Raw genomic sequence first — 21,810 nt, 5'->3', positions numbered from 1 at the left:
ATCCATCAAATCATCACATTCTCTGTAAGATTAAGGTCGACTATATATATATTTAGAAGTAGAGGCTTTAAAACCAAGTTAGTACAAACATCACTAATGTTACATAACTTTGCCGACATGTGGCCAACAGTAATGTTTTAATGTTCTTCATTATTAAACATTTGAACATAAATAAGTTACATAATATTCAGTACTTACTTTTAGAAGTTTACTCTTTGGCTGCTCTGCTTCCACCGTTTTTTTTCGGCAAAATTATCCACACCCACCGCCGCGCTATGAAGTCTGGGATATGTTGGGCCACGAAGTCTACACCGCCACATCCTTAAAATTCAGGGAAATGAAGGACACATTTGAGGCTGCATTTCGAGCAGCCTTTGAATTGGGACAGCCTTCGTCGCGTCGCTGTGACGGAATCGGCCTGAAAATGCGGCCTTTAAGGCTGCAGACCCTGAATTGGGATACAGCCTGTGTTGTCTCCCCGTGTCCCTTCCTGTGTCCCTCTGCATGTCATCCTGTGAGTTTTGGCTTCAGTTCCATTTGTTAGGTTTTTCCAGTTGAGGTTATTTCTTAGTTCCTGTCCTCACCACCTCCACTTCTGTCTGTAGTTTCTCCACTTATCAATAAAGCTCACTCATCTCATCTAAGTCAGTGCCTGCATCTTGGGTCCTCAATCACAACCCCACATGTCTGCCGTCACAGCTGTGACAAAGACATTTTGGACAATTTAACTGTCCCCACAATTTTGTGGGGATGACCACCTTGCTGTTCCAGTTTGGTTTGGAAGAACTTGACTGGCCTGCACAGAGTCCTGATAGAACCCGATAGCACACCTTTGAGATGAAATACAGTGGAGACTGCGACTCAGGTCTTTTTGTTCAACATCAGTGTCTCACCTCACAAATGAGATTCTGGAAGAGTGGCGTTTTCTGGCAACACTGAGACGAACCTCTATGTTCCTATTGCTCAGCAGGTTTTCACCTCTGCTCCCTGCCATGCAGGACACATCACAGAAACCCTTACACTGACACAACACAGACCGCCACATTAAAAAAAACATGAAGACTGCATTTCCTGAGAACTCTGAAGAAGAACCTGTCTCCAAACATTGTGGTGTCTCTACTGCTGCACTTTGAACGTGTCCTCACCTACGGCATCTCATCATGATATAATAGTAGCAACAGGTCTGCACTGGATAAGAAGGATTGCAAAAATTCAGTCCTGACAGCATAAAAGACAACTTTCATGCCTGAAAATGGGTCAAAGGTGAAAAGTTGTATTTTCAGGCTTTGAAAAGTATCATGTTGAAAATGAATCTGCCTTTACCAAACTGAACAATCTTCTGTTAATCAGAGGTGCAACAACTATTTGAATTGCACATGTCTGTCATTTGACCTCTGTTTTTGGTAGAAACGATGGAGTCTCTTATTCAGCTGCTTTTAGAGACACTGGGGAATCTGAGTGACAGCGAGCTCATGGATTTAAAGAAAGGCCTCAAGAGGAAATCTAACTCAGACATCCCGTGGAGGTTGCTGAAGGTGGCAGACCTGCAGGACACAGTGTTTTTAATGTTACAGGCTTATGGCCAACAGTCAGTGAAGAAAACCATGGAGGTTTTAAAGGAGATGAAGATGACTGATCTGACTCAGCAGCTGTCAGACAGCAGCTCACAGCCAACAAGTAAGTAAATGGTTAAAAATAACGAAACTTGTTCTCAACATATGTTCATATTATCAACAGAAAGATTTGAAATGAGAAAATGAGTAGTCAAAAAACTATTTCTATTTCTTTTATTTCCTCTTTGTATTAGAAAAAATACCGGATGAACATCTGTCTGCACTGATCCACAAAGTGAGCATTGTCCCTCATCCTCTGTGCAGAGCTCAGCTTTTATTCAGTAGGATGCAGAATGACAATCATAATGTAATCAGTTAGACTGGATAGCTCCAAAAGACCTCAGTTTTGATATGTTAGCCACGATAATCTTAATATTAAACATTACTGAGAAATAAAGCTTGGAAGGAAAAAAAAACTAATTCAAGCTGTAAGGGTCTTGCTATTATATCCTGCTATGGTTGTTGTTAAATATTCCCGTATAGTCTTCAGCGGCAGATCTTTATCAGCCATCAAAAGTTTGAGTCACATTGATCTATGTGGCTCAGAATTCTATAGAATCTATATATAGAATCTACAAAAATTCACACTTTTAAATATAAAGTAACACCAGTTCCTTAAAGGGTTACCAGGGCCCCAACCTTGTGTCCTCTTTGGAGGCACGGGCCCATCGTCCTGTAGGGCCACCACCTGCAGGGGGCAGTGCAGTGGGCTGGTTTAACATGTACTGAGTGGTGGTCAAAGGTAGGGATGGGTATCGAAAACCGGTTCTAGTTGAGAACCGGTTCCCACTGTTTCAATTCCTTGGAATCGTTTGCCATTTTTGCAAACGATTCCCTTATCGATTCCAGTCGCCCCGAATGACGTCACCACGTTGCGGAGCATCGGAGCGTACCTGGCAGGAAACACGGCGCCTAAGTGGCTCAAACGCTAAAAAGTTTGGTTATACTTTACGAGAACGGATGACAACAGGGCAACTTGCAATACTTGAAAAGTAGATATTTCATTTAAGGGAGGAAACACTACGAATATGTAAAAGCATTTGCTCACAAAACACGCGATGACCTTAAATGAATGTCGTGTTTTTAATTCCGCTCCGGACTCGTGAATCTCAACCCAGCAGCAGCGGTAACGTTTGCACGTCCTCTCCCGTTAATGCGGCAGCTAAATAATCAACTAACAGTGCATATTATGTTAGCGCGATCTGCTTTATTACAAAACCTGCCATTACTGTGCATTTAGGTGACCGTGATGAGACAGACAGAGTCTGGCTGGCGCTCGCTGGCAGTTGTCGCTGCAGTCTACCGGTAGCGTCTCTTTTCAGGCCCGAATGTCACCGAGCAGTGACTAGTTTGTGGTAAAAGCCTTGCAGCCATTTGCCACAGCAGATGGTAAGTGAATGTGTTTAATTGTAGGCAGGGACATTACTGGATATTCTTGTGTAATTGCTACAGAATAATTTATCTTATACTTTGTTATTGCTACAGAAGAATATTTATTTTATTAGTTTACATTTACAATCCTGGGGACCCTGTGACACCCCATTGAAGAGCCGTAGGCTGTGGATCTCTTAAGATCCCACTGTTGGGTTTGTAAGGCCATGTTACTCCTAAATTTCTATCTTGTTCAAAGAGAAGATATAAAACAGTTCTAAGCTAATCGATCTTAGCGTTCTCCTTTTTAAAAACAAGAATCGATAAAGAATTGAATCGTTGAACAGAAACGAAAATGGAATCGGAATCGTTAAAATCTTATCAATACCCATCCCTAGTCAAAGGCAGAGGCCCTTCTTATCCAATCCTCAGTTATATGTGGGTCCTCAAATAAGTGATTCATTTGCCTGAATAATAATATCAGTGGTCTTAGGAGCTTGGAAAGAAAAGCGTCTGGACTTCTTCAGGTTGCTTGAAGACGTTTCACCTCTCATCCGAGAAGCTTCTTCAGTTCTAGGGTCAAATGGTGGAGAGTCCCAGTTTAAACCCAGTGGGAGTATCCCCCCCAAAGAAGGACAAAAGGACCCCCTGATGATCCTCTACCTAATCACATGAGCCAAGGTGTGAAAATGGGTGTAGGTCCTAATCAGCCAAGGTTTCTGGTGGGCTCATTGTGAAACCTAGCCCCACCCTATCATGTGACTTCCTGAGGTCAGATGGCCCAGGATGTGAGTGGGCGTTAAGGCGTCTGGGGAAGGAACTCAAAACTGGATTATAGATGGCAGACAGTTGGTGTCGTAAACCACCGCCTCTGTTCAAAGATGGTCGCTCACAGTGGACATAAACAGTGTTGGGCAAGGGGGATTCCCCAGGAGCATCTTCCTTGGGGGGCTCAACCCGGGGTAGCGTTCATGGCCAATTAGGGGCTCTGTTGGCTCTTAGGTGACGGTTTCCTCGTGGCTGTGTGCAGCGGGGCTAGGGGAGGGTCTGTGCTGACAGACGTGGGTTACTGACCTGGTAGCCTGGCTGCCCCTGGGTGGGTCCGGGACGGGCGTGAGGTTCTGGGGCACTCTGTCTCTGGGCTGGGACCCTAACCGGGCCTCGGGGGCTTGGGTCCTGGTTGGTGTGTTGCCGAGGTTGTGGGCGGGTGGGTGTATGGGGGCCCAGCTCTGGCGCAGGGTGCCACTGGTGCATCGAGCCACCTGGGGGGATCTTCAACTGGTGGGGGAGGCTGTTACACCTTGCAGGAGCTCTCCTCTCTTCAGGAACTCTCTCTGCAGGAGGGGGAGATACAGGAGAGGTGGAGGAAGATCTCAGCCTGGGCGTCTGTTGTCTTGTGTAGTCTGGAAGATGAGTGGATGATGGGGTGGGTGCACTTTTCTCTGTGGTGGGGTCAGGTGGACTGTCCCGGGCTCTGTGGGGCCGGGCGGCGCTGCTGCACTGGGCCCTGGTCTGGATGGGCCTGGGCCCCCTTTCCCTGGCGGGTTGCAGAGTATGGGGGTGCCTACTGGGGTCAGCGGGGGAGCTGGCCCCAGGGAGGGGTCACTTGCCCCTCCCTTCCTTCCCTCCCCATCTCTGGCTGCCTCCCTCTTCCCGCTCCACCACAATCACCCACACATGCAGGGCCTTGGGGTGGGGGTGTGTCACCAGGGTGCAGAGGAGACATCCCCCCCCTCTGTCCCCTTCTGGCTGCCTCTGCCTCAATTTTATCCCACAACTTAGACATTCACATTACTCACACTCTCATTACACATACATATAGGATCTTGGGGGTGGGCACGCTACACGGAATCCAAATTACCATCAGGGTGTACACCTCACCCCTGGCGTCGCTGCCCACCTCTCAATTTTAAATACACGTAGACATTGAGGGCTAGCAGGAGGGGCTATACGCTTACCTGCTGCTCTGGCAGGTAGCTCCATGCCCTCCTGGGTTTTAAATGCACCTTAGAACACACATACATCAACACTACATATGAGCGGGTGGAGGGAGGTTTGGAGTCTTCCTACACCCCCGTTCTCTGCGGCCTGTTGGAGCGGGGGGGCTAGGAGGAGGAGTTGGCCGTCCGACTGGGGTCTGGAATGTGGGGCCTCCCTGCTGCTGCGGAGTCGGGGCGGTCTGCTTCTCCCCACCGCAGGGAAAAGGGTAACACCACCTGGGTCTGGGTGCAGCTTCCCCCTCCAGGGGCAAGGGTACCTAGACCCGGGGCTTAGAGTACGCTTGGGGAGTGTGATTGTGTGTACAGCGTCTCTTTATGTCCGTCTCCACGTTGGGTGAGTGTTGAGTAATTGCATATGAGAGCATGAGGGTGGGAATAGATGTTTGTATCTGTGTGTGCCTGTATGTCTGTGTCTATATGTCAGGTTGGGTATCAGACGCCACCTCTCTGGGGACATCTCAGGCCCTCCAAGGTTTGGAGGCCTATCTCCCCCACCACTTCCCCTGCCGGTGGCGGACGTCCTCAGACATCGGTGCATTGGTGGTTCTCTGTGTCCAGGGGTGGGCGCCCAGGTACACACCGGCTCACTCCTTGGCGGCTACTTATCGGGGCCTGGAGCCTGGGGCTCACTCGGGCCACTTCGGGGATGGGGTGCCCTCGGCCTCTCGGCCTGGGGCTCGGTCACTCAGGCACAGCTGGCTGCCGGCGGAGCTCACGGGCACGTCACTGCAACCCCCCTGGCTTCTGCTCCGCGGCTGCTGAGTGACCCCTCATCTGGGACTCTCCTCAGCTCTTTCTGGGATAGTGGCGCGGCTGCCCCTCTGTTGGTCTTCCTTGGTCTCTTGTGTTCTGGGGGCCTCTGGATGTCTGGAGTTTTGATCTCCTCCATACCTGCTTCATGCCCTGGAGGACGGGGCAGTGGCCCCCCCACACCCTCTAGCAGATCATTACATGAAGGAACCTTTTAAATACAAGCGTGTTCATGCTCACAGGTGTACACACGGGTGATCACACACACAAACTACACCGTTTTTGGCTCCTACCTCAAAGCACACTGTGCGCTGTCGATCTCACGTGCTGCACAATAATGTTTAATATTTAGTATTTACTGTCATATTCCCATAGATCATTGTGATCTTGTTTATTACTCTCGTTTTCTTCTGCTTGTTTTCTTTTTTCTTTCTTAACAGGTGATCCAGGTGATCGATATGTATTTTTTGTCTGCTTATTTTGTTGGTTTTTGTTTTTTGCCCTTTATCCCCGTCCCTCTTCTCAGCTGTTTTTCTTTCCCTCTTTCTTTCCCCCAGTAAAGTCTGTCTCGTATTCAGCAAGTGAAAATAAAATAAACAATAAAAGGTGAATCAGACGGACCATTACGGCAAGGCTGGGATGGTCCATTTGGTAAAGTAAATCTGTTGGGCATCTTTCTTCGCCTTTAGACAATAATTCTGATGGCAAAAGAACCAAACGGGACAGGTTTAAAAAAAAAAAAAAAGAAAAAAAAGATGGTCGCTCACAGTGGACATAGATGGCTTCTTTCACTCCTCTTTCAAACCATCTGTCCTCTCTGTCCAAAATGTGAACATTTTACACATGGTTTACGACACCAACTGTCTGCCATCTATAATCCAGTTTTGAGATCCTTCCCAGACGCCTTAACGCCCACTCACATCCTGGGCCATCTGACCTCAGGAAATCACATGATAGGGTGGGGCCAGGTTTCACAATGAGCTCACCCGAAACCCTGGCTGATTAGGTCCCACACCCGTTTTCACACCTTGGCTCATGTGATTAGGTAGAGGATCATCAGGGGGTCCTTTGTCCCTCTTTGGGGGGATACTCCCACTGGGTTTAAATCTGGGACTCTCCACCATTTGACCTTAGAACTGAAGAAGCTTCTCGGATGAGAGGTGAAACGTCTTCAAGCAACTCGAAGAAGTCCAGACGCTTTTCTTTCCAAGCACCTTAGACTACGATGACCTGGATGACTGAGAACCTTCACAGACAATAATAATAGTGAATACACAACAAGGTCTTCACAATGTGAATGGTCAGGCCCTCGTTACTAAATGGATCCGTGGTTTAGGTGATCATCACAAAAATCATACATTATCATAGAAATGCCTAACGTAATTGCAAAAAAAAAAAAAATGTCTTAGTGAGGAAATGATATATTTTCTTTATAAATGTTGGCTTTTTTTATCTTAAAAGTTTTAGAGAAAACATGATTTAAATGTCTTTAATTAGTTTTAATATTTAAAACAGCAACAGAAACATTAATATTTAATTTTTTCTTTATGAATGTTTGCTTTGAATTTTCCAGGTTGCAACAATGGCAGCTGTTAAAGATCTGCTTCTAGAAACACTGGAGGATTTGAGTGATCAGGATCTCAAGGAGTTCATGTGGTTCCTGCAGTTCACTTGTTTTCAGAAGAGTCTTCCACAATTCCCACCGAGTACAAACAGAAAACATATAGTGAATGCGATGGTGCAAACATGTGGCCATCAGTCTGTGGAGGTAACCATTGATGTTTTCAGGGACATGAAGAGAACTGATCTGGTGCAGAGGCTGTCAGAGAGCAGCTCAGGACTCAAAGGTAAGAGAATAATTGTCCCTATTTAAAAAAAAAAAAAAAATTATCAAGAGTTGATTCAAAATCTTTGAACCAAGTCACAAAAACTGAACAATGGAAGATTTTTCATCTTCCTGAAAGAAGGCAGAAGGATTTTTTTCACTGAAGTGGTTATTAATGAATATTGTTAAATAAGACGCAGACATTAATATTAACGTTACAAACTACTAAATTCTTTCCTCACAGACTGATAAGTTTGCCACTTAAGTCAAATGTGGCTTCATGTTAAGTATAATATTATTGATTTAGTTGTTTTCTGATCATTAACCATGATGTTAAATAAGTTATGAATGGGTTTAAGGTGGGCAGCACGGTGGCACGGTGGTTAGCACTGTTGCCGCACAGCAAGAAGGTCCTGAGTTCTATTCCACCATCAGGCCGGGGTCTTTCTGTGTGGAGTTTGCATGTTCTCCCCGTGTTTGCGTGGGTTCCCTCCGGGTACTCCGGCTTCCTCCCACCGTCCAAAGACATGCAGCTTGTGGGGATAGGTTAATTGGATAATCCAAATTGTCACTAGGTGTGAATGTGTGAGTGAATGGTTGTCTGTCCCTGTGTGTTGGCCCTGCGACAGACTGGCGACCTGTCCAGGGTGTACCCCGCCTCTCGCCCTATGACAGCTGGGATAGGCTCCAGCGCCCCCCGCGACCCTGGAAAGGATAAGCGGAAGCGAATGGATGGATGGGTTTAAGGTGGAGGACAGACACGAGACAGACAATCATTGGGGAGCCTAAAGAGAGCAAAGGAAGTAATAGATGGATGAGGTGTTGTTCACAGCCGTCACCTTTCTAACTTTGCCAGCATCGGCTTTAAAATCTGTACCTGATCCTGAGAGTTGTTGTTGATATGTTGCGGCTGAAAAGCTGCAGCTGTGTGTGTTTGTAACAGCAACCGAGTGTAAGTGTGAATAAAGATTATGCTGTGGACGAGTCTGCTGTGGGGTCACTACACTTTCTTTTCTCATGGTAACTGTGATATTGTAATATTTCTCTCAGAGAAACTCTTTGTGGATGAATACTGGGCTGTGCTGAGCCAGAAAGTGAGTAATATCACATATGACTGTATTTAAATGATGCAGCTTTCACTGAACATGTTCAGTTTAAAAATCGTAAATGTAGAAAAGATAAACAGAAAGGTTAAATTTACCAGGTTGGAATAAATGTTAATCAGGTGTGTAATTATCACTTACATCATTTGCTTGTAACCGTGTCTGGTGTAATCTAAACATTTATGAGACGTTGATGAGATGGGGGGGGGGAAAAAAAACTGGAGAAAAGTCACATTTACTTTTTTTTTTCTCAGGTAGAAACGTTGGCGTCTGTTATTGAGCTGATTTTGGAAACCCTGGCTGGTCTGAGTTACTGGGAGCTTGAGGTTTTTAAGGAAGTCCTGTGTAAAATTCATTACAAACATTACTCAGACATCCCAAGAATCATCTACATGAGGACAGACCTGCAGGACACGGTGTTTTTCATGGTGCAGACTTACGGTGAGCGGTCAGTGGAGAAGACCATGGAGGGTTTGAAGGAGATGAAGAGGACTGATCTGGCTCAGAGGCTGTCAGACTGCAGCCCAGAACCCAAAAGTAAGACAACAAAGATGAAATAAGTTAAATGAACTCTGGTGGTTAAGATGTCTCATAAGTTTTTGTCTTTCGTAAAAATATTTTACAAATATCATTATTATTGTAGAGAAAAGACACATTGCTGTCCAAATCAGAATTTATGGGTATTCAAGGAACAAGAAGATGACAAAAAGTGACTCCTTCAGTCTGAGAGACTGATAGACACTGTTTGTGTTATTCATAGTTGAGCTTTAAATGTAATGTTGTAGATTATACAACTGTCAGTTGGTAAGTAAGTCTCTTGTGAGTGACTTTGAGCACTTTTCTCCTCAGAGAAACACTCTGTGGATGAACGACGCTCTGCACTGATCCACAAAGTGAGTCATGTCACATCTCTGATTCAGTACAAGACAGCAGGCTGAAAGTCAGAGTACTAAAGTATCATCAGTTCTCATGTTGAGTCATTTTTCTCATGATTTCTGTTTTTTTGTGATTATGAGAAATCATACTGCACTTTATAAAAGAGCTCTTTTTTGGATAAAATGGATAAATAAATAAATATCCCGCAAATTTAATGATTGTTCCAGGTGGCAATGGTGGCAGCTGTTAAACAACTGCTTTTGGAAGCTTTGAATGATTTGAGGAATTCCGAGCTCGAGGAGTTCAAGAGATTCCTGAAGTCAATTTTTCTTTGGATGAGTCTGTCATACAAATCACAGAAGCTGAGTCCATCATCAAACAGAGCAGATGTAGTGAATCTGATGATGGATGAACTTGGTCAGCAGTCTGTGGAGGTGACCAGAGAAGTTTTCATGCACATGAACAGAACTGATCTGGTGCAGAAGTTACCAGAGAGCAGCTCAGCATCCAGAGGTGAGACCAACATGCATGAGTGTAAACTCTGTGTCATCAACAATGTAACATCTATGAAAAACAAAATCAGTACACTAATTTAAATGATCTGACTTATAATATCAGATGATCAGTGAATTTGTTGGTGGTTATAATTTTTGTTTATTATCTACGATGGATGGATGTGCTCCACCTTACTCTAACTACTGCAACAGATGGATGGATGGAGTTGATGGTAAATGTCTTTCCTCCTCAGAGAAACACTCTGTGGATGAACATGGAGCTGCACTGTTGAAGAGAGTGAGTGTGACTTTAACTCAGCTTTCATTCAGTAGATTCAGGCTGTAAATCATCCTCATCTTGAACATTATACATGATGAAACAGACAAAGCATCTTTAAACTGGATGCTTCTCACAGTGTTAATGTGGAGCTCTGCAGCAATAATGTTTCCACTGATGACAGAGTGAAGGATCTACTACTGAAGATAAAACCAGGAAATGTCAGCAAGCAAGATTTAAAGTGATACTACAGTGTTCATTTTTAACTGATATCTAAACATTAAAAACAAAATTTCAAGATTGAAAAATCTAATTTTTCAGTTATATTCCTACAATAATACAGATACGAATAATTCAGAAAACCAGTCATCCCAGCTGTGTCATCATTCAGAAAAATATTAATATAGATATGAATGTTTAAAAAAAAGTCTTGTCTTCTCCAGTAACATCGATCAAATAACAACACAATAAATATCCCAGTAGAGGACATACATGGCTAACATATCCTTCGATTTGGTTTTTCTTTCTTTTTGTTTTTGTTTTTGTGGGGTTTTTTTGGTTTTTTTTTTTAGAAAGAAGCGATGGAAGCTGGTAAACAGCTGCTGTTTGAAACACTAAATGATTTGAGTCAAAAGGATTTCAAGAAATTCAGTCTGTTGCTGAAGTTCACGTGCTTCATGATGGGCCTGCCACAACTAAGGACACTGTATACAGAAGCAACACACAACCTAGTGTATCTGATGATAAACACCTTTGGTCAGCAGTCTTTAGAGGTGACAAAGGAAGTTTTAATGGACATGAACAGGAGTGACCTGGTGCAGAAACTATCAGACATCAGCTTCGGATTCAAAGGTATCACCTAAAAAAATACAAAACAAAACAAAAAACAGAAACAAAACAGAAAATTCTCATGACTGTACAAACAGACAGTGTGCAATACAACAGCACTACACAAATAACTGCAGAAATAATCAGAACTGAGTCCAACCTCTCTGATATCACAAAAAGTTGATTCTGTTCATCTGGATGTTTTCAGTGGGAGAAACGTTTCGTTACTCATCCAGGTGACTTCTTCAGTCTCAGCTGACTGCAGGTTTCCAACTTTATAAACAGCACATTTGCACAATGACTGAAACCAGCCCACTGAATGAACAATGGGCTGTGTGGTCAGTTCCTTGATCATTGATATGCAAATTCTCATGACCATTGATCAGACATCATTGATCAATGGCCATGAGTCCCATTCACAGAGAGTTGGGGAATGGCTGAAATCACAGCATTGTAAGATGGTGACAGATGTACCCTTAGGCCCCCTCCTTGGTCTTTCCCTTTTCACGTAAATGGCCTCCTTGACTCCGCCCTCAAACCAGCGTTCCTCCCTGTACCATGGTTCATTCAGTGGGTTGGTTTCAGTCATTGCACAAATGTGCTGTTTATAAAGTTGGAAACCTGCAGTCAGCTGCGACTGAAGAAGTCACCTGGATTACTATTAAATGTTTGTCCCACTGAAAACGTCCAGATCAACAGAATCAGCTTTTTGGGATTTACTTACCTGGATGATTGAGCATCAAGACTCTCTGATGTCACTACTGAGAAGTTTTCAGTTAATCAGCACATCAGTCACCTGATCAGTCACTGGCTTGAACATTTCTGACACATAGTATGAATATGCGTACTATTCATTTAGTCTCAAACATTAGTTGTTTTATATGTTTCCATTGTAATGTTTGGAATGAATACATTTATATTAACCCTTTGAAATCAACTAAATCTTAAATCACGAGTCATTTTGTTTTCAGTGTCCTCGGAGAAGATTCAGCCTTCATTGTTCCAGACAGTAAGAAAAGTCACATCAGACACACTTTAGTCAAAATAGTTTTTATTTTTAGTTATAATTATTAATTGTTACATTATTTATTGTATAATTATCATTCAATGATTTTGAATCCATCAGGATGCATTCATTACATCAGCTATTAAGAAACTTCTGGAAACACTGGAAGATCTCAGTTTCAGTGAGCTTGAACATTTTAAGAGAGTCCTGCAGCAGAGAGTAAGAATCTCAGCATCCCAGCTGGAGACAGCAGACAGAGCTGATGTAGTTAAACTGATGGTGCAGACATGCGGTGACGAGTCTGTGGAGGTGACCATGGAGGTTTTAACAGACATGAACAGGACTGATCTGGTGCTGAGGCTGTCAGAGAGCAGCTCAGCATCCAAAGGTGAGTTATTTGAACTACAGATATTGTTTTTCTTTATGCAGAGTGTTGCTATGAAATGTATTCAAGACTGGTCCTCTGAGGTTCAGAGACTTTAGCTGTGTCTGGATTTTTCCTCTCATACCAGCTGCAGATTAAAATGTTAATTTCTAATAGTTCAATGATCTTTGATGCCAGAGGATTTACCAACAATGTGTCTGGTGAGTCTCTGATATTTTAGCTAGGCTAATTCTGTAATTTTTCATGATAGACTGAAAACATGAGCAAAACAGAACAAACCAAGTGATCCAAATTTGTCTCTATTTTTGTCTTAAAAATCATTTCATATTTAAGCTTCCATGAAATTGTGGTATTTTCACTTACACTTAAACTTCAGTGAGCTGCATGAACCATTAAACATGTTGGTGCAAAGACTATTAAGCAGAACGATGAGTAAACAGCTGTTACTTTATGTGAACAGCTGTTATTGTATGTGTTGAAATGACTGATTAAATTCTGTTTCTCAAAAAGGAAAAGAAGCTGAAATAAGTTTGGAGCTTAAGAGATGTGGAACGATAATGGTAATCTCTTACATTTGATGCTGGTTTATTTGCGAGTTTTGTTGATTAATGTGATATTACAAAAAACCCCAAACAATATCTACTTCTTTACTAAAGTGACTGTCCTCTGCAGCAGGACTCGAGTGATTGGACTAAACTTGAACCTGAGGTGAACAGTACAGATGCAGACGAGGCTCCAACTTACAGGTAAATCAACTTCCTGAATGCTGCAGCACAGCAAACTGGAACTACAGGAAACAGTTCAGCTTTGGATTTATTCCCAGAGGAAATTCTTCATTTTGCATCCAATTCACACGACTACTCTCTGTGTTTCCATTCACTCTGTTGTTCCTTCATGAGTGTGTATTTCATTCCTGTTTCAGCCTTCAGTCTGCAGCAGGACACTTTGAATGCAGAGTCTCAGGCTTGCGCTGGGTCTGTAAGGGAAAGACCAGCTTTCAGTACCAGTTTAGATCTTGGGAGGGACACATGGAGAGGATGGAGAGCAGACAATACATGCCTGCAGGTCCTCTGATGGACGTCACAGTCACTGCTGGGAAGTTAAATGAAGTTCACCTGCCACACTGGATCTGCATCGGTAAGAGGACATGAAGGAAGAATTTCAGATGTTTGACATTTCTGACAGTGAGCGCACAAACTGTTAGAAACTGTTCTTCTCACCATGTTTGTGTTGTTGTTCTCCTGCAGATGACATCCCTGACATATTGGACATGTTTGCAGTCGTTCACATAGATGACTGTGGAGATGTTGTGGAAAAAGTGTCTGAGGTCACACCAACACATGTCAAGTTAACTGAACCGATTTTCTCTCCGAGAGCGGTCCTGATGAAAGTCGGCGTTCCTGTGAAAATCAATTGTAACGTGTTGATATATCAGACCAACACGGCTTTCCTCACACTGCATGTTTATCTGATCCCACGTGATCCTGGGCTACAGCAGGTTATTACATGTTTCACAGTATAAGATGGAAGATGTGCAACAAATAAATCAGCAGACAGTAATATTGGATCCCTGTAGCATCTTTACACACACACATATATACATATATATTCTCTCACTCTGTAGACGATGGACCGGAGAGAAGTATCCGGTGGATACAAAGTCATCCGAAAGCCACATCCAGAAAAGTCCTTGAAAATGTTTCATCCTAAGAGCAGATTTGGATGGTGCAGAAATCTGTCCTCAAGTATGTTGAATTTATTGATGAATCTGTGTAAGATCAGTAAATATATTAGTCTGTTTAAATTATATGAATTCATCATCATCAGATTTCTCTCCCTCAGTAGAAAAATATCTTACAGGTTCTTCCTGACTTTCTTTTCATTCTTTAACAGGTGTTAAAGCTCAGATATGAAAGCAGAACTCCAAATTTCTTTGAAGTGTACATGAAGAATCCAGACAGAGACTTCCAGCTCAGACTCACACCAAAAAAAGAGCTTCAGTCAGTTTGGACCCGCACTGTTAGAAAAGGTAAGATTCAAACTAGTCTACAAAAATGTGTCATCACTGTACCACGTTGACTTTGAAGATTTATTTTAGCGATCATTATGTAACACAGATGGCAAATGTTCCTGTCATGGTCCTGGGTCATTTGACCCAGCGTTTTGTGCTCATTATTATTATTATTATTATTATTATTATTATTATTGACAACAACACCAACCAACCAACCAACCAACCAACCAAATAAATTCTGATTATGTGTTCGGGTTTAGACCTTTTAGTTCTTAGGGTTTTGGTTCTGTGTTCCCTCTGTTCTCTGTCTGTACCGTGTCTCTGAGTCTGTGCATTTCCTGCTTTACTTAGCGCCTCATCCCTCACACTACTTTGTGTGTTCTGTTTGCCAACTTGCCTGCCTGTTAGTTTTTGCTTTCCCAGTTTAGCTAGTTCTCTGTCATATCAAGAGTATCTCTCCACCCCTCTGGTTGCCCCTTCGGGCTCCCTCTTGGGGTGGGCTGCATGCCCTAACAGGGATGTGAGGGCGTGAGCTGTGGGTTGTGGCCGGGCTAGCCGGAGTGTGGCCATACGCCACGACCAAGGGCGGGTCATACCCCGCACATATGGAATATGTAACGGAGTGGAGAGAGAACCAAGGTTACAATGTAACCATACATTTTTTTGTTCTGTGTGCAATCCCTCAATAAAGCCGTGTGTTTTGATTTCACTTGGCCTCCGTGAGTCCAGCTCTTGGGTCCACCATTCCTGCCTCCCTTCACACAGTCATGACAGTTCCTGTGATCTCTTTATGCTGGTAACTAAAATGTGAATGAAGAAATAATTCAGATATAAAATAAATACCTGTTCATGGCGAAGTATGTAACTGATGTATTCTCACCATGAAGTAAACTCTCCTGCTGTCTGACCATTAGCTTCAAACATGTGTTGACACTGAGCAGTGACTTGTCTTTGCACCAAACTGCTCAGCTGTGCACGGCTGATTTCCTCCAACAGAGTGATGATGGTGGTGTTGTCCTCTAACTTCATGAAGATATTCTCTCCATGTCTGTGAGTGCAGTCATGGCTGTTCAAAATGAACAGGAGGGTGCTGAGTGCTCGACACTGGGGGGCTCCAGTGTGGCCCTAGAGGGGAGGAGCTGTGATTACCAGTCTGAACAGCAGCCTGTTTCACAGGAAGTCCAGTACAATGTGTTACTGAAGACCAGAGTGACGAGTCTGCCAGTCAGCTTCACAAACAGCCTGCTGAGAGAGAGTTTGTTATATTTCAGATGTATGAAGAGCGAGTGCAGGGCAGTGAAGACGGCATCATCTATGGCTGCAGTGGCGGTCCTAGCCTGTTTGGCGCCCCGGGCGAACACTCCCCCCCCCCCCCCCCCCACACACACACACACACACACACACACACACACACACACACACACACACACACACACACACACACACACACGAGAGAGAGAGTATGCATAGTATGCAAACGGCTACCAAACAGCCATAATTCGTCATACAATGAGAACAGGACAAATCAACAATTGACAATGACTAATTAATATTAAAATCTGTAACATAATGTATTGTTTGGAGTTTAGTCTGTTACTGTTACTATTTTTACCATTTCTTCTTGGGGCAACTGTAACCCACATTATTTCCTTAGGGATTAATAAAGTATTCTGATTCTGATTGTTTCAGGATGACCTGCCATTATCCAATGACACATCTGCTTACCTGGATCTTTTGTTCGTTTCTCCTCCTCTTCTTTTCTCTTTTTTCTAAACTGAGCACCTGATGGCTTTGAACTTTTCTTGTCCATCTTCCATTGGTTTTAATGTTGCACTCCAGTATGAACACCCATCCCTCGACCAGAGGATCACCACAACATAACCTAATAGACCTACACCTTAGTTCACAGATTCACTTTGTCTAGGGTTTATTTCTGGGATTTCACACAACCCAGGATTCAAATCATGAATACATAATGGGCTTGGATTTACAACATTATGAACCCCTTTCGACGGGTTGTGTGTGAGACATTAAATCATCAAACTGTAAATTATAAATTTTAAATTGTTATTGATCCCTTTACCCCGAGTCCTAAAGTGTATATTTATTTTCTTATATTTATTGTTTGTTTATTTGCACTGCGGTAACTGGAGCCTCGTCGTCTCGTCTCTCTATATACTGGACTGTATGTAGCGGAGATGACAATAAAGTTTACTTTGACTTCAGCAGCACGCAGGCGCACCGAGGGCTCTCGCGCTCACTTTTCGCGTATAGAATTTCGAAAAAACATCGGTGCAAATTATAAGTCTGTATCATAATGTCCGGTGTTTTCGTGTTTGTTGGTTTGTTTTTATTTGCGAGTTGGTTATTAGATGCTGCTCCAGCCAGCCAGAGAATCCCCCGCCGCCCCGCCCTCTCCTCCCTGTACTGCAAGCAGCAGGCGCACCTCGCAAACGGAGGGCGCCCTTACTCCCAGCAAATGGGCGATAGAAAACCGATCGGTGCCTGTACTATCCCTAATATGCGCTGGTTGACGTCGGGGCAGCATGAGTACGAGCAACTTTTTTTTTTTTTTTTTTTTTTTGCCGATGCCCGTGATGCCGCCCCCCACCACGATGCCGCCCCGGGCAACCGCCCGTGTCGCCCGTATCTAAAACCGCTACTGGGGGGGGGGGGTAGAATTACTTATGAACGGGTGAAATAATTACATAACACATATAAGGTTCTTCTGTCTGGTTCTTATTTAGGAAAAGGCAGAGCTTCCTCTCTCATCATGTCTGTCACCAAAACACAGCACAAATCCCGCCAATGATCCGCTTCCTTATAAACCTTGAATCAGATACCGAAGCAGTGACGTACCTGTATACAGTATGTGCTGAACAACACGACTCGACTCTCGTGTAGCTTTAGCAGACTGGCAGCGATCACAGCAGCCAGCCTCACCAAACTCTCACACCAAGAGAGACATTTAAGCCAAGTGGAATGATACCGTATAAACACTATTTTATACAGTCACTGATGCAAACTTATTCTGTTGCTACTTAACTACGTATTCTTCTTCCTTTAGTATTTCCGCCCGGTGTCGGTCCTCCAGGAAACTACGGGTCTTCCTGATCGTTGACAGATGTTTAGTGAATAACAGAAACACGCAGTATTAAAGATTTATACCGTCTGTGGTAAATTACAGCTTAAAACCCGAGTGTTCAGTCAGACATAAGTTAACATGTGAATGTGATGTTTACTTTGGATTATGGAACTTTTTTTTATTATTAATTAATTCAGTATTTATTAAACTCGGTGTATCCGTTGTTGCTTTGGAGATGCAGAGACTGATTACAGAGACACGACGTCACTCTTTCTACTGAGCCAAAGGTAACGTTGATGGAAGATCGGCAACATCTAATTCAACTGGGTTTATTTCTATAGCGCAAAATTAGAACAACAGTCGCATCAAGGCGCCTCCCGTTATTCAGGCGGGCTGACAGCTGGGAGGAGAGAGAGGCAGAAAAGCGGAAGTTTTTCAGCTTAATCGTTAAGAGAAAGTGAGAGAAAGCAGCGGGAGAACAGCGCCTCACACTAAGCTGCTTCACAAACACTGAAGAATGATTTTCCATCAGCGGCGATTCCAGGTGTTCACATTTTACATGAAGTATTGAAGGTAAGCGCGGCATTAAGTTCTGCTTCCTTCTGGGAGTTCACATTCGTGGTTCTGCTTCCTTGTTGGAGTTGTTTTCATATGTGTGTAACGGGGAATGAGATATAATAATAAGTTATATTAGATCATGTGACTGTTGCTGGTTTGAAGCAGAGGTGCAGAGCTCTGTGGGAAAGAACCGGAAGTCATAGTGAGGGTAGAGTTCTCGGTTGTAGCCAGTGGCGGTCCTGTTCCTATCCGATGACACATCTGCTTACCTGTATCTTTTGTTCGTTTCTCCTCCTCTTCTTTTCTCTTTTTTCTAAACTGAGCACCTGATGGCTTTGAACTTTTCTTGTCCATCATGGTTTTAATTTTGCACTCCAGTACCCATCCCCCAACCCGAGGTTCACCACAACATAACCTAATAGACCTACACCTTAGTTCGCAGATTCACTTTGTCCAGGTTTCTGGGATTTTGCACAACCCAGGATTCAAATCATGAATACATAATGGGCTTGGCTTTACAACATTATGAATGAAATGTGCTCTATTTGGAAGCAGCCGGGTTGTGTGTGAGACTTTAAATCATCAAACTGTAAATTATAAATTTTAAATTGTTATTGATCCCTTTACCCCGAGTCCTAAAGTGTATATTTATTTTCTTATATTTATTGTTTGTTTATTTTCACTGCTGTAACTGGAGCCTCGTCGTCTCATCTCTCTATATACTGGACTGTATGTAGCGGAGATGACAATAAAGTTTACTTTGACTTCAGCAGCGCACAGGCGCACCGAGGGCTCTTGCGCTCACTTTTCGCATATAGAATTTCAAAAAAACATCGGTGCAAATTATAAGTCTGTATCATGATGTCTGGTGTTTTCGTGTTTGTTGGTTTGTTTTTATTTTGTTTTATTTTGCGAGTTGGTTATTAGATGCTGCTCCAGCCAGCCAGAGAATCCCCGCCGCCCCGCCCTCTCCTCCCTGTGCCGCAAGCAGCAGGCGCACCTCGCAAACGGAGGGCGCCCTTACTCCCAGCAAATGGGCGATAGAAAACCGATGGTGCCTTTGCCATTCCCAATATGCGCTGGCATGATGTCGGAGCAGCATGAGTACGACCAATTTTTTTTTTTTTTTTGCCGATGCCCGTGATGCCGCCCCCCACCACGATGCCGCCCCGGGCAACCGCCCGTGTCCCCCGTATCAAAGGGACAGAGGGAGTGTTCGCCCAGGGTGCCAAATAGGCTAGGACCGCCACTGTTCGAGGTGCAGTTAGTGGAAGTGAACTGCGTCCCCTCACTTCTCTGCGCTGTGGTGTATCGCCCCTTGAAATTTGTTAAGGATTTTATTTCTAAATTTGCTGACTTACTTGGGAGTGTTGTCTTACGCTATGATCGTATTTTAATTGTTGGTGATTTTAACATTCATGTTTGTTGCAAGGACAGCTCACTAGTTAAGGACTTCCTTGCTCTTATTAATTAGTTTAATCTCGCCCAGTGGGTAATTCATCCAACTCACATAAAAGGTCACACACTCGACTTGGTACTGTCCCATGGTTTGGATATCTGCATCACGGACATTAAAGACTTAGGGATTTCGGATTTTTCCAGTTTTGTTTAATACTGTTATTAACAATTTTGATTTGTGTAATAATGGATTAATAATAATGGATTGCATTTATTTAGCGCTTTTCGAGACCCTCACAGCGCTTTACAATTCCACTATTCATTCACTCTCACATTCACACACTGGTGGAGGCAAGCTACAGTTGTAGCCACAGCTGCCCTGGGGCAGACTGACAGAAGCGAGGCTGCCATATCGCACCATTGGCCCCTCTGGCCATCACCAGTAGGCGGTAGGTGTCCTCTTGCCCAAGGACACACGGTCGACCACAACGTTCTCATTTCAAGACTGGAACATGTCGTTGGTCTTAAAGGCATAGTTTTACCTTGGCTCAAATCCTATCTCTCAGAGAGGTCGTTTTCCGTAGCCACGGGCAACACTCCTCGGCCTCTGCCCCCATTCACTGTGGTGTGCCTTAAGGATCTGTGCTCGGCCCAGTTCTTTTTTCCTTGTACATCCTGCCGTTGGGATTAATATTTAAAAAAATAAAACATTTCCTTTTACTGCTACGCCGATGACATACAAAGTTATTTCCCTTTGACATTGGATGTCTCTACTTCCCTGCAACCCCCATTTAACTGCCTAAATGAGGTCAAAACTTGGTTATCACGTAACTCTCTCACACTGAACGAGGATAAGACAGAAGTTATAGTTTTTGATAGTCACACCCCGCTGGAACAGCTAACTGATGCCTTAAGGCCCCTTGCTAGCCATCTCTCGCTCACTGTTAGAAACCTTGGTGTTTTCCTGGACAGCTCTCTTAAACTCGTGAAACAGATCTCCTCTGTGGTAAAAAAAACAGTTTCTACCAGCTGCGTCAGATATCTAAAGCAAAGCCATACCTCCCTTTAAAGGACCTTGAAAAGCTCATTCACGCCCTTATCACTTCCAAATTAGACTTCTGTAATTCCCTCTACTCGGGCCTCCCATCTTCCTCTATTCACCGGCTCCAGTTAGTTCAAAATGCAGCTGCGTGTCTTTTAACTGGTACTAGAAATTATGCCCACATCACACCAGTTTTAGCCAACCTACATTGGCTCCCTGTTGAATATCGTATCAATTTCAAAATTCTCTTGCTTACCTTTACAATTTTAAACAATTTGGCTCCCAGCTATCTATGTGAACTCCTTCATTTGTATACCCCTAATAAGGCACTTAGATCTTCCAATCAAATGCTCCTGACACAACCGAAGTCTCGTCTGAAGTCCAGAGGTGATCGGGCCTTTGCTGTCGTAGCTCCCAGACTCTGGAATAATCTCCCTCCTTATATTCAGTCCTCTGAGTCCATCCAGTCTTTTAAATTGTGTCTTAAAACGTATTATTTTAGTCTGGCTTTTGATTCACACTAGTATGTTACTTCGTGGGTAGTTATGTTTTTTTGTTTCAAACAACTGTCATATTGTTTCCTGCCCTCCCTTTAACTGTTTCTTTTTTATTCTGTCTTACGCTATTCCTCTGACCGACTGTGAAGCACTTTGGTCAACTTTGTTGTATTATTATGTGCTATAGAAATACATTTTGATTTGATTTGATTAGTGAAATACAAAGCAGTCAGTTTCCATCCATCAAATGAACAAACAGCAGACGTGCTGTCCTTCATGTATAATATGATTTCTTCATTTTCCAGGTGGTAACTATGACGACTAAGAAGCTGCTCATTGAAACACTGAACCAGTTGAGTCCAGAGGACTTTGCTGAGTTCAAGTCACTCACTGCAGTAGAGAAAGATCTCCAACTGATGTCACAGAGCCGACTGAAAACAGCAAACACACAGGATGTAGTGGAGCTGATGGAGGAGACGTACAGAGGAGAGAGTGTGGAGGAGACCAGAAAGGCTTTAATGAAGATGAACAGGACTGATCTGGTGCAGAGATTATCAGGTATCACCTCACGAACCACAAATAAGAGAACAAAGAATTAAATATGTGAGAATACTGCATATAGTTTATCACATTAATATGAAACCAGGCTCAGCTGACTGATAGAAAAATCACTTGACTCTGTGTTGTG

General features: G+C 43.5%; 2 protein-coding genes across 2 annotated transcripts in view; both read left to right on the top strand.

The window, feature by feature from the left end:
• The first annotated feature begins 1,813 nt into the window (after positions 1–1,813).
• LOC106098696 (uncharacterized) lies at positions 1,814–14,572 on the top strand. The gene is made up of 16 exons (XM_013275040.3): positions 1,814–1,848; positions 7,308–7,581; positions 8,610–8,653; positions 8,917–9,199; positions 9,512–9,555; positions 9,766–10,051; positions 10,287–10,330; positions 10,882–11,161; positions 12,109–12,146; positions 12,264–12,531; positions 13,039–13,088; positions 13,201–13,274; positions 13,451–13,665; positions 13,776–14,026; positions 14,153–14,273; positions 14,422–14,572. Exons 2-16 carry the CDS (start codon positions 7,317–7,319, stop codon positions 14,439–14,441), a joined length of 2,283 nt encoding a protein of 760 aa, XP_013130494.3. The 5' UTR covers positions 1,814–1,848; positions 7,308–7,316; the 3' UTR covers positions 14,442–14,572.
• A 3,420-nt stretch (positions 14,573–17,992) lies between these two features.
• LOC100692820 (uncharacterized) overlaps positions 17,993–21,810 on the top strand; it is a 60,745-nt gene continuing 56,927 nt past the window's right edge. The window contains exons 1-2 of the mRNA XM_025911149.1: positions 17,993–18,200; positions 21,428–21,680. Of these exons, the coding sequence (XP_025766934.1) occupies positions 21,437–21,680 (244 nt within the window). The 5' untranslated portion in view covers positions 17,993–18,200; positions 21,428–21,436. The remainder of the gene's footprint in view (positions 18,201–21,427; positions 21,681–21,810) is intronic.

This window comes from Oreochromis niloticus, linkage group LG11, assembly GCF_001858045.2.
Source record: "Oreochromis niloticus isolate F11D_XX linkage group LG11, O_niloticus_UMD_NMBU, whole genome shotgun sequence".
NCBI classification, from domain to species: Eukaryota; Metazoa; Chordata; class Actinopteri; order Cichliformes; family Cichlidae; genus Oreochromis; species Oreochromis niloticus.
Note: the sequence above shows the minus strand (reverse complement) of the source record. Positions and strands in the feature narration are given on the sequence as shown.